Here is a 13192-nt window from a genome sequence, read left to right as displayed (position 1 = left end):
TACACTCATGTATGGTAAGGATTATAATGCCCACCTATTGGCTTTATGATGAGAAGGGGACATAAAGAATGAAACGTGACTGGTATTACATGCCAGGAAGGCATCAATGCACGCCCTGGGTACTAGGTGGAGAGTGAAAGATTGAAACGTCCATCTTCAGAACAGGAGAAAACAACATGTCTGTCTTGGCTATCATAAAGCATTAGCTACGGAGGTTTTGGAAGGAAGTTGGCATCATATGAATCAGCAGTCCTGTGCCTCAGAGGAGTGAAGGCTATGTGTTCAAAGCTTTTAGCTTCCCCATGCTGTGGCAGCCAGTGGTTGACCAATATTACTACCATGAGTACGTGAAACTCCTTAACATCATCCCTCTGGTGTGGCTTCAGAGGAGAATGAAGCAGAATCACTAATTCGGGTCATTTTCTCAGTGCACTACCAGACACAGAGCTATAGTTCACACGGTCTTTCACGGGGAGGAATGAACTAGAACCCTGTGCAGCCAGTGTGTGGCCAGAGAGCAAAGCAGGGACTGCCTGAGTATTTTAGCAAACAAGGAATAAGTAAAATCAAACACATCCGTAAACCTACCTAATCAGCATGCACCTGAGAAATAATAACTAACACTGTTTATCCCCTCCTAACAATAACGCTGGAGATGATTAAACCAGTTCTGGTAGGCTGGGGTAAATTAGCAATTGTACCTGAAGGTGAATGTAAGTAATTACATAATTTTAAGCGGTTCCGTTTTGATTACACCAAAATCACGACCTGAAAATGACTGGCAAGCGGAAAATCAGTATGAAGTAAGACCGTTCTTCATTTAACTAAATTATTGGTTAGTCATGTTCAATGATCATAGACCACATGTAGACCTTCTCAAAACATCTTTATTAACAATAAAAATTGTGTGTGATCTGTAAATGCACGGATTTTTTTTAATCAAATAAGTCACTACTGAAAAGAAAAACAAAAATGCTGAGTCCAGGGTGATAGTCCCTAAGTATTGCTCACTTTTTAGTGGATTATGATTTTAGGATTTCATAAACAAAATATATCCACGCATTGGCTCAGGTGTGTCTAATTGTCTTAGCCGAGCATAAGCTTAATCAGAGACCTTCCTCCTGTCCTCCATTTACCCAGGATGAGAATAAGAAATGGACTGCTTATTGCTTTCCTTCTTTCCTCTGTGCTCCTGGAATAAATGCTGCCCATGAGTCCAGTTGAAGAACAAGAAGGGGTAATGAAGAGCCACCTCTTAATTACACAATCAGTTCACATTTCTCCTGGGAGTTGTTTAGTTCAGAGCTGCAAATTAGAGAGCATACCGCCGAGAATATGAACGTGGCGACCCCCAGGCGCTGCTGGGTTGCTCACATTGGCAAAGGCCTCCACCCACTGACTCAAGCCAAGCCTTTCGTAGCTAGGGTCGCAGTGCGATTTGCATCTTAAGTTACTGCAGAGATAGATAAGGAGGTGACTACCTGAAAGCCATCAATGTCCCACACACCTTCTGTATTCACTTCTGCCCTTCCAGTGTGACTTTTATTGTCATGCTCAGAGAAAGCCTCCGGTGTGTCTATCAACTAGGGAAAGAAAAAGGGGAGAGAGAAAAGGGCAAAGACCAAAGGACACATACATGCTGGCTGTGTCCCATCGGGTTTTCTTTGGAGGACAGCAGCTATCCTAGAAACTAGGAAGGGATTTTCTCTTGTATCTCACTTATTAGAGGTAGGTCCTAGGTCAAAAGGAGCCTGGGTAATCAAACATTTTCAGATGGGCATATTATCACCTCCCTGAAAAAAAATGAGTGTCCTCCTAATATTAACAAGGGGAAAAGCATATGGGGCAGGCAATATGTAGTATTTGATGCGAAGAGATCCACTCCTGGGTCCGTTTCCTAATTGAGAAACATCATTGCTGTGGTTTAAGGAAATGTATCTCAGAGCCAATGAATTTCACTGGGAAAGGTCTTTGTCTAGAGCAGCACTGTCCGATAGAATTTTCAAAGCTAATGGGAATGTTCTGTATCTGTGTCATTCAACACAGGAGCCACTGGCCACATGTGGCTACCAAGCACTTGAAATGTGACTTATGCACCTGCGAAACTGAATTTTAAATTTTACTTTAATAAACTCAAACAGTCATGTGTGACTAGTGACTACTATACTGGGCGACACAGGTCTAGAGCATCCTTGGTGAGAGAAGGGAAGAGAATAGGAAGAAGAAGCAAGGATGAGGATACCAGATGCAAGGAGGTAAGCATCTGGGAGAGGTGAATGGCTCTCAAAGTGAAAGTCCAATGGAAAATTACTCACCTATGTGAAGACTTGAGAAGTCAAGTGGAGGCCAATTTAGTGTACTTCATATGGTTTATTAGGCTGGATCTTTCTAAGGTTCATTCTAGAATGACCCACTATACATTTATTATATGAAGATAACTTACCATTATGGATTCTGCCACCCGGCAGGCATGTTCTTACTGAAAGGTGTGCACGATACTCCAGTACATCTGCCACCGCTAGGTGTTTCATTTACGAGCCTAAGCGACAGCGTGGTACAGTTGGTCCGGCAAAATCTGACTGAAACTACTATTATGGTCTTTTTTTTTTTTAACTCTCAGTTTTCAGGAACATTGCACTCAGTAGGCCTCTTTTATGGAATACTTTCCTTTGTCATTTTATAAAATCATCTCGTTTTCCTCCTTCTTTCCTAGATGTTCCTACTTGTCTGACTTCACCTCCTCTACCCTAGCCCTAAATATGGGAGTTTCCCAAGATTTATTTCTTCCTAGATGGGTTCATGAACTTTCAGAGCTTTAAGTGCCATCTATGTTTGGCAAGTCCAGAATGTATAAGCTTAGCCCTAACCTGTCCTCTGAGTACCAGATTTGTGTCATCTGATTACTTGACCTCTCTACATAGTTGTCTTCAGAGTATCTCAGACACACAAGATTCAAAACAGAACGGATTTTCTGCTCCCAACCTCTCCGTCCCGCAGTTTCCATATCTAACAAATAGCATCATTGTTTATAATATTTCTCTAGCTAGAAAACTAGTCCTTTCTTTCTCACCCGCCACGTCCAATCCAATAGGCACCTGCCACCAAAGTGGATCTCTGTCTACCTCTCTCCATTAGTACTGACACCACCTCTGTCACCTTTCACTTGGACCACTGCAACATCCTCTCGCTTTCCCCACACTCCGTGCCTCCCAACACACCTTAACCTCTCTCACACAGCTGCCAAATTGAATTTGCAGATTGTGAGTTATATCATCTCACTCTCTCGCATAGCACCCTTCTATGATTTCTCATCCCTCTTAGAATTGAAACTTTTTACCAAGAACAAATAATTTCCTATGCTCTCATTCCTGAACATTTCTCCAGCTTTGCTATTTATTCCATTTTTTCTTACTCAATTTTCTTCGAACACGTTGACCTTTTTTTCACTGCCTATAACATGCCAAGCTCTTTCTTATTCCAAGAACTTTCCATTAGCTTTCCTAGAACATTAGCTTTCCTCTCTGGCTTTGTGTCATCCCTTGGGTGTCACAGAGCTCTTCTCTGACTACTCCAGTTAACAGTGTTCTCACTGTTGAATACAGTAGTGTCCTTTTTAGTTGTCCCATAGCTCCAATGCATTTGTTTGTTGGTCCTTGTTTTCTACCCTTGTGGGCTATAGGAACCATGAGAGTGGAGCTAGTATGGTGCCTGGTACCCGGTAGTTTCTTGAATGGATGCCTATGTTATTAAAGCTTATTAAAAAATTTTTTATTGAAAGGTTTTCAAAATTGTTAAGTAAAGAGAAGCCATGTAGATGGCAAAGCAAAACATTTGAATACCAATGCATTCTGACCATTGTCTGGGCTAGATGCCAACTTAATTTTGCAGAAGGATGTCATGAATGGGCTAATAAATGAAAAACAATCTCCTATTTCCTTGAATATAAATTCTACATTAAATTACTTGCTGTGAGGAGCCATTTAGTTATTCTCAGTGATATCCTAAGTTAAAGGGAAAATGGCTTTCTCTGCAATAGGGATTAAATGATTCCAATTATGTCAATTGATGGTAATTCCTACTAGCCCAGGGTCAGTAAGAAACAAGAGCATTTGGAAAGCCCATAGCTTGATGTCCGTGGTCCACAGAAGCTCTTTCTCAATTTTTTGTATCCCAGGTTATCTGCCTCCAGAGATGGACAATTTTTTTGAACATCTTAAATAGATCTCACTTTAAGCGGACTTTTGTTTTATTGGTGAAGTCAAGATATAATCAATTTAGTAACTATTTTTTGTGTATGTAGCTCCTAGGGGGCACCAATTCTCTAACTTCACTCTACCCTACTGAACACAAAAGTAGAACAGCCATCCAAAAACTGTCCATTGTCCTTCAGTGGCCTATAATAATGTCCTGGATTCAGTTTATAGTTCTAATTTGGGATTTGGGGGTGGAGGTGAGGGAATGAGAAGGAGATTTAAAAAAAAAAACAAATTATTTCAATCTAGAAGATCTTTTTGTTTGTTTGTTTTTTTTTTTTTGAGGATCCACTATGTCTAAGGCAGTGTGCTTGGACTCTGAAGGATTGCAGTGATGAATCAGAAGTGATTCCTATTCTCAAGGAATTCACAGTCAAGTAATGGGTTTATTTGATACATAACTGGGTATCGCAAAGTGGAAGACACTGTTCCACAATAGAAGCGAAAAATAAAGTAGTATAGAAATTCAGAGGAGAAGATGAACTTTACTTGGTGACCTTAGAAAAATCTTCACAAAGGTGTAGTCACCTTCCCTGAGCTTTGAAATTTATCAGGAGCAGGCTGTGTCAGGTTGGAAGAATGGATTCCCATCTCGACAAATGCAAGAAGTCAGAAAAGCCCTGGAAATGTACAGGGACAATGAGCAGATCAGTTCAAATGGTGAAGTGCATGAAAGGGGAGAAGAGGAGAGAGAGAGAGAGAATGAGGTTGGAAAAGTTGGGTGTGTTTCAGGAACCTCAAACATAAGCAAGACTAAAGTAGGTGACCTTCATCCCACAAGCATTAGGAAGCTGCATGGGGCTGGTTCTCAAGGCTGTATGTGAGTAGACTCGTGCTGTGGGGAGCGGGGAGCACAAATGTTGGAGAGTGACCTGATAGAAGGTACTCTCAAAGGTTGATGATGGTGACATGGTGGACATTTTGGAAGGTAGTTTCAACAGGTTCTGGCAACTCTTTAGAAGAGGGGAGTAAGAGAGATTCAAATGTGATTCAAAACGTTTCGAACTGGGTAACTGGAAGCAGGGTTGTGCCACTGAAAGAAATACGCAAAACAGAAGAGCAAGTGTGGGAAAGAAAATTGCATATGCAAGTCTAGAAGTATCAGTTTGGATACTAGTGGAATACAGAGTAGGAATCATGGGAGTGGCCTTTAGGAGGAATTTAGAGGCTGGAGATATAGCCCAGTAATTATTGCAGTTATCTGACAGCCTGTGATTTATGACTTTTTCAAAAGAGAGATCAGAGAAAGAGAAAAGAAGGTTAAGAATAGATAGTCGGGGTGCCTGGGTGGCTCGGTTAAGCATCCGACTCTTGGTTTTGGCTCCAGTCGTGATCTCACAATTCGTCAGTTCAAACCCCATGTCGGGCTCTACGCTGGTAGCGTGGAGCCTGCTTGGGATATACTCTGTCTCCCTCTCTCTCTGCCCTCCTCCACTCACTTTGTCTCTGTGTCTCAAAAAGTAAATAAATGAAAATAAAAATTTAATTTAATTTAATTTAATTTAATTTAATTTAATAAAATTAAAATAAATAGAAGAGACAATCAGGGAACACCCACATCAATGGGATTAGGGGAAAAAATGTGGAAAAATGGGCAAAAGAGAAGTGTTGGAAGGAGACGGGGGCGTCCAATGTCATGAAAACCACTCTAGGAGAGACTTTTTAAGAAGAAAGTGCCCATGAATGCCAAGCGTATACCTTAAACTGTGTAGCAGTTCAAACTACCTGTCATCACTGCCGTGCTTGATTTGGTATGCCCTGGTACCTAGCAAAATGCTCCGTTCATAATCAGTAAAATTTTGCCAGACATATAGTTTTTTGGTGGTTCTGTCTGGAGATCTGGCTGTAAGGTGATGTGCATATAGGTAAAAGAATAAAGCATTGGTTGGAAATAAGAAATTAAAAGGGGACAATGTGACAGTGTAATGGGGGTGTTGGCGGCCATTAGACAGACTTCTATGCCGGTGTATGACTGTCATAAATACGGTGTTGTATACACACCCCAAGACAAACATCCCCAGAACTGGGAGCCAATGACAAAAACAAGTGGAAAAAAATTCCCAGACAGGAGTCAAAGCCTCAGGCTGTTTTTAACATCTGTACCATAAATTTACTTACACTAACATCTGTTCTTCTTAGTAAGGGGAGAGGTACACAAAGTAATATGGCCATAAGCCATTCCCCTGGAAGTTAACCTTTTGTTTTTTATTAGTAAACAATAGGAAAGCAGTCAATAAATGCAGCAAGCGATGGTGACGTGACCAGCCTTGCAAGCTGGTCTGGACATCCCTGGTGTGTACAATTAGGAAACGCACCGAGACGTCGTACTGACAAAAATGCAAATGAGGAAGCATTTGGTACCAAGAAAGGTTGATGAAACTCCATTTTAAATTGTCTCAAGGTTTCTTTCTTTCTTGGTCCATCTCCTATGCTGCATTCAAATGTAGTATGTTAATCCGGAACTCCGTTGTGGAGTTCTTTTCAACAATGACATGCCAAATTGAGTCTGTATAAAGGAAAGCACGTTCGCTTGACAGGAAATGAGGTCCTATGGTTTGCATATTTCTTTCTTAAAAACTGTGATTCAGCTGGATATTTACCCACCTCCCCCTCTCGCCGCCCCTCCCCCACCCCGCGATTGCTTCGCAGGCCACGGCACGTGTTCCTGTGGTCGCTGCGTGTGTGAGAGAGGCTGGTTCGGGACGCTCTGCCAGCACCCGCGGAAGTGTAACATGACGGAGGAACAAAGCAAGAGTTTGTGTGAATCAGCAGATGGCATATTGTGCTCGGGGAAGGGTGAGTATCTCCTGCCGGAGCTTGGACTGGGTCCCTGTTCTGACACATGGTCTGTACAGCCGCACGTACAACCTTTCACACGCCTGCGTTTTGCAGGAATGGAACCACTCTTGCTTGTACCAGACTTCAGACTTGAAAGGTAACCGCAGGAAGTTTGGGATCTAAGGAAATGAAACGCGTGGGAAGGTTTTCCTGCAAAAAGGGCCTCAGCCGCTTGTATATATCCTCATTGCTGAGTGACACAGAACTAATAATTGCATAAAGAAGAAAAGGCAACAAGATACAATGAGCAATGAATGGAGTGAAAAAAAGGCAAAAGGGTAATTGTTGAGTTCACCTGCGACGTAGCACAGCCCAGAACTCGGAAAAGCGATCACAAGTATCTGAACTGCCAACAAGCACGACTTTGGGAACTTCAGAAACTAGATTAGGTAGATGGGTGTGTGGAGGAGGGGAGGCTTGAGGGTGGGAGAAAGACACAAAGAGAAATAAATATTTTGTTTCATGAAAAAAAGGAAAAAAAGCATATATGTATCCCCAAATTCTGGTGTCATTTTCTTTGGCCTAAAAATCATTAATATTCCAACCAAACATGTATATGTGTGTGTGTGTGTGTGTGTGTGTGTGTATACATATATATATATGTATATATATGTATAGTATATATATATGTATAGTATATTTATATGTATAGTATATTTCACAATATATATGTGTATATATGTATATACACATGTGTATATATATATATGTATATATGTATAGTATGTATATATATATATTTATATGTGTGTGTGTGTGTATATATATATGTATAGTATATATCAAATTAAGCTTGCATGGAAGTTGTAATTTGCAAGTCAATTGAAAAGGAGCCACCAGCTCAAACATTTAGCAGAGAAACAAATTCCAGAAGAAGAGTCTCACCCATTGCCCCCACCCCACCCACCCCACTGCCCGAGAAAAGCAGAACAGATTTTTTTTCTGAGACAGAATATGAATAAATTACATTTCAGATACCTTGATGTTGATGTTTCTGTATAAATTCTGGAAAGGACTTTAAAAATTCTCCTCTCATAGTGCATATGGGCCCGTCTAGGAGGCTGTCACGTTCCTCCCTGCCAGTGCCTAGAAAAACACCAGGAAGGCTCTGGAAGCTTGCCTGATTCTCAGTAATGTTCTGGAGCTGCCCTCTGTGGAACTAGATGGCATGGAGCAGACCAGCTTCTTCAATGCAGCGGCCTCCTCGCAGAACAGACAGCCCCCTCCCTCTCCTTTTCAGACAAGGTGCTACTGGACATGAAACGCCTACCCTGGGTCTGGATTAGCACGTAAATATCTTTCTGAAGGAGACAGAGTCAAGCAAAGAGAATGGCTGAATAGGAGGTAGGGGTTTCTGAAGCAGGAGGTGCTGTGGGGCTGTGCCCCTGGACAGTGGCTGTTCCTTTACCCATCGCCAAAGGCCAGCGCTATCAGGTGCAAAGAGGCTTTTTGGCATAACTCCAGAGATAAAATCAGATGGAATGCTGTGACCACATGTGGTTCCTGGAGGAAGGCTGAAAATTGGAACAGGCTCAATTTTAATAGACAGCCGTGCTTGCCCTTGGTTCCCAGGAACGCTATGTTTGAGACCTTGTGCTTGCCGTGGTCTGCCAAGGAGGCCATGCCTTCAACCTAATGCAGTGACAGCCGTCAGGTGACAACCCAATGGGTTTAAAGCAACCTCTTTGTTCCCTGGTTATTCTCTTAACAAATTCATTCTCATTCCAACTCCCTGAGGAATCTAGCACCAGTTTGGCTCTCGGGGGAGGAAGGGTTTTCAGCTCCTGGAAACACTTGCTTTAGGTTCGAGCTCTGTTGGGAAAAGCAAAAGTGAGGGAAGGAATGGTGGAGAAGGAGATTGACAAAGAAAACAGGAAAGGAGGTGGGATGGAATAAGCCTTCGAGGTTGGAAGAAGGAGGGAAGAAAAGAAATGTTACCAGATCAGAAGGTAGTGTCCTGCATATAACAAAGCAGTGAGAATGACTAACCTGAGTTAGATTTCTTCTTTCTTTTTTTTTTAATGTTTATTCATTTTTTGAGAGAGAGAAACACACACACAGAGTGTGAGTGGGGGAGGGGCAGGGAGAGAAGAAGACAGAGACTCTGAAGCAAGCTCTAGGCTCCAAGCTCTGAGCTGTCAGCACAGAGCCGGACACGGGGCTCAAATTCACAGACAGTGAGATCAGAACCTGAGCCAAAATCGGATACTTAACCAACTGAGCCATCCAGGTGCCCCTAAATTTCTTCTTTCTGAGTACAGCTCCAAACACAGAGCCCTAAAGCTTAGAATTTTTTAGTTGGTCTTCCATAATGCCATTATCATTGGAATACGGATATTAATTTTTTATAGAAATTGTACAGAATGAGGATGCCCATCTGCATTGAAACATTAGTATGCTTGGGGCACCTGGGGGGCTCAGTCAGTTCAGTGTCTGACTTCAGCTCGGGTCATAATCTCACGGTTTGTGAGTTCGAGCCCCGCGTCAGGCTGTGTGCTGACAGCTCAGAGCCTGGAGCCTGCTTCAGATTCTGTGTCTCCCTGTCTCTCTGCCCCTCCCCCGCACACGCTCTGTCTGTCTCTCTCGCAAAAATAAATAAACATTAAAAAAATTAAAAAAGAAAACATTAGTATGCTTGTTTATATTTGTTGACTTCAAAAATCAGCCACTTTGTGTGTGTCTGTGTGTGTCTGTGTGTGTTTTACTAGATACTCTATTGACTCATCAACATTGTCCACGAGCAGGCCTTGGCTAAGTCATATCCAGCTACAGGTACAGGAAGAAAACACAAAGCCAAACATCAGTAGCAGTCTGTCATTCCTACACGGAATTTCATACAAAGAGGAGTAGTTTCTTTTGAAGAAATGAACATCCTTTTTAAAGCCATTACTTTCTGAGCAGGGTCTTACTTTCCAATATCATAAATGTAGAAAGTGCAAAACAAACAAACAAACAAACAAAAAATGTTGACTAAATATTGACCCAAAGGCATCTCCTCGAAACAAAACACAACAAAACAATACAAGGAAATCTCTGTGCTTGATGCCTTTTCAAATTGTTTGCTTTGGGTGATGGAAATATATCCAGAGATCAATGAAGGGTTGAAAGTATATTTGTCTAAACTGTTTATCCTTCAGTGAGTGGAGAGGTTTAGAGTCATTAAACTCAAAGGGGAATGTACAAGCTGCCTGGAGGGTGTACTTTTTGAGGCTGGTGTTAGTGTTGATGGCGGACGTGCGTACTGTAGGCAGCAGCTGACTGTGGGCTTCTTTCTCTCCTCCTGTTCTGGAACCATCAGATTATAGAGGAAGGGTTATGGAGGAAGAGGGGTCAAAACCAAGATCATGAAACCATAGGCACAGAGGAGAGTGGGGCTACAGGAGTTTTTCCTGTCCCCACGAAGGATGCCACCCCATCTCCACCCCAACAACCACAGGAGAAGTAGTGCAGGAGATAGACTAACATAACAGCCTTCTAACATGGTGGAGAAAATGAGAAGGCTGTTCCAAGGTACTTGACTAGGGCCATGTATTTCTCAATCTCATGGACTTACCAGAAGTGTATGTACTTTTTCTCAAATTTGTAAATGAAACCCCCTCACCCTGATTATCACAGAGGAAATTGGAGCCCTTCTTTTTGTCCGCTTATGATGGGACAGAGGCACCGGGTAAGCCTGAGGTCACAAGGCTGCCAGCTCACAGCCCAGAGCCAGCCGGGTGTGTCCACCAGAAAGACAAGTCCAGAACGTGCGCTTCCCGTGAGCTGTGAATAAAGTTGTCACCCCCGGAGACGATGAAGAAATAGCGTTTATTTCTTTACAAATTGATAGCCAAGACAATAAATCACTCCATAGAAAAATTTAAAACAAGATACATTGTTGTGACCTTCATAACAGATGGAGTAGTTAGTACAATAGTGAAAACTGCCTGCGGGGATGTCTGGTTGCAGCATTTTGTCAGGCTTGATGAACGGAAAAGAAAATCCAACTTTATTAATGGGGCAGCTAACAAAGGTGCCTTGCCCTTAGACTCAAGTTGTTTCTGTGAATGACTGAGGGATGAGCTTAGAGCCAGGTCACCCCTGAGTTTAGCCACCTTTGCAGAATATGTGACATAATTCATAGGCTCTTTGGGGATTTATTTATTTGGATCCAAGAGTACACAGTAACCTTTTTATGTTCATAACTTCAAGCTAGATACAGGCTGTCGCCTGTAGTACCCTTAAAGATGCTGTTGTGTGACAATGAGTGTAATTGCAGATCATTGACTGTCTCCTCGAGCTCTCCAGGGGTACATACTGAGTCCCACATCAGCCCTGGAAGTCCACGGTGCTCACGCCCACCCACCTGTCCCACCATCTACCCCACCCCTGCTCATCCTCCACCACCAGGAAAGGGAAAGGGTACCAGTGGCACTTCAAAACCCACCTTGGGCTGGTTGCCTCACCCAATGTGGCTGTCTCGTCAGAGCCGAGAACACACAACTTATTTTCATGAAATGACATGAAAGTTTTTCCTGTGAGAGGCATTACGGATAGATAGGTAGATGGGTACAAAAAAAGACCGAATCAGATTGAAATCTTGGGATAACTATTGTTTCTGGGCCATGTGGTCATGAGAAATCCTCTTCTCCTTCCTGTACTTCCATTTTCTCATCTTTGAAGAAGGCAGAAGAATTTGATTTCCTTCTCCTTCTTAAGTCCTAAGGATGTTATGAAGGCAAATGAGAAAATGTGGCTGGTTACCCAGGAATGGAAGCCAGTAAGAAGCACAGAAGGGAGATTGGAATTTTCTTGGGGGCCTTACACGGAGAAGGAAAATAAGTGGGTTAGTGATGTTGTGGTCCTGAGGTAACTACCTGAGAGTCCTACCAAAATGGGCCGGCTGCACCCTGTGGCTGGACTGGTCTCATGGGTGTGAGTGGGTGCTGGCCAGCTGAGCTCAACACTTGATCACCTCTTGACAGTCAGGTGGCCTATGTCTGTCTGACAGAATCTTCTCCCTAAGTTTTTCCCTTTGCAAAGACAGGCAATTTGACCTCTAGCTATTGGTGAAACCAGCAGAGCACTCCACAGCAAAGGCTATAAGAGGTCCTGATAACTATCCCACTGTGTATTTATTATTACATGCTAGGTTATGCCTAGTCTCACCAGCCATAGAAGAATTTCCAGCCTCTAAGTTGCACTGAGAATTGACAAACGGGAAGGAACAGCACAGCTGGGGATGATGCTGACTGAGAAAAGCTAGTTTTCAGAGAACACACAGAAATCAATGCCCATTTTTCATTCTAAGTATTTCAGTAACTAGTAGACGTTGGGGACTGAAATTTACTTGTCAAACAATCTATCAATGTTTACTATATTGACTTTAGCTGAGCTTTCCAGTTAGGAAAATACTTTGATATGGCTGGAAGCTAAGTATTTCAGCAGCTATAGCAGTAATTAGAAGAGTTCCAGAATCAAGGGAAAAGTTTGAAAATGAAATGTGAGATCTTCTCATGAATTGTGACCAAAAAAAAAAAAAAAAAGATATACTAGGTGTGATACATGAATATCACGGATATACAAAGTCATTTGCTTCTGCTGCTTTGTAGAAATAATTTTGCAATGCAAAGGAGGTACTATTTTAGAAACAACTAAAAACAGTCAAATTCTTCAAATAATTGAGCTTCCTCTACTCATGGAAGTAAGGCACTAAATATGGTGCCTTCTGAAGAAATTTCAATGAAAAGTCAATGGCATGCCCCAAGTTTTCTTTGTTGCAGATAGATCGCTAACCATGTGCTAAATGAGCTGTTGAATGTTGAACATTTCTGTGCCTAAGAAAATTGAAAAAAAGTCTTTAAAATGAAGATAAATAAATTTCTAAAGTAAGGAAACACTGTACCTTGACATGACCAGGAAGGAGCCACCCTCCCTCACAGACGGACCAGCAGGCTCAGTGACTGGCAGCAGCCTGCCAGTCACTCATCAGAAGTGACAGTTGTCTGAATTGCACTGAAGACTGTGTAGATCAACCCAGACCCTCAGGAAAACAGTCTAGACTAAATGAAATCATGCTGTGGTTAGGCAAGAAGTTAATCAGTGTAAACACAGTTGTCAGC

At 42.3% G+C, this 13192-nt stretch overlaps 1 protein-coding gene across 1 annotated transcript in view; it reads left to right on the top strand.

Annotated features, from left to right (window-relative positions):
- ITGBL1 (integrin subunit beta like 1) overlaps positions 1 to 13192 on the top strand; it is a 211228-nt gene that overhangs the window by 191479 nt on the left and 6557 nt on the right. The window contains exon 9 of the mRNA XM_060636737.3: positions 6903 to 7049. Coding sequence (XP_060492720.1) covers positions 6903 to 7049 — 147 coding nt within the window. The remainder of the gene's footprint in view (positions 1 to 6902; positions 7050 to 13192) is intronic.

This window comes from Panthera onca, chromosome A1 (assembly GCF_046562875.1).
Source record: "Panthera onca isolate mPanOnc1 chromosome A1, mPanOnc1 haplotype 2, whole genome shotgun sequence".
NCBI lineage: Eukaryota > Metazoa > Chordata > Mammalia > Carnivora > Felidae > Panthera > Panthera onca.
The sequence above is the reverse complement of the archived record's forward strand: the minus strand, read 5'-3'. Positions and strand labels throughout refer to the sequence as shown.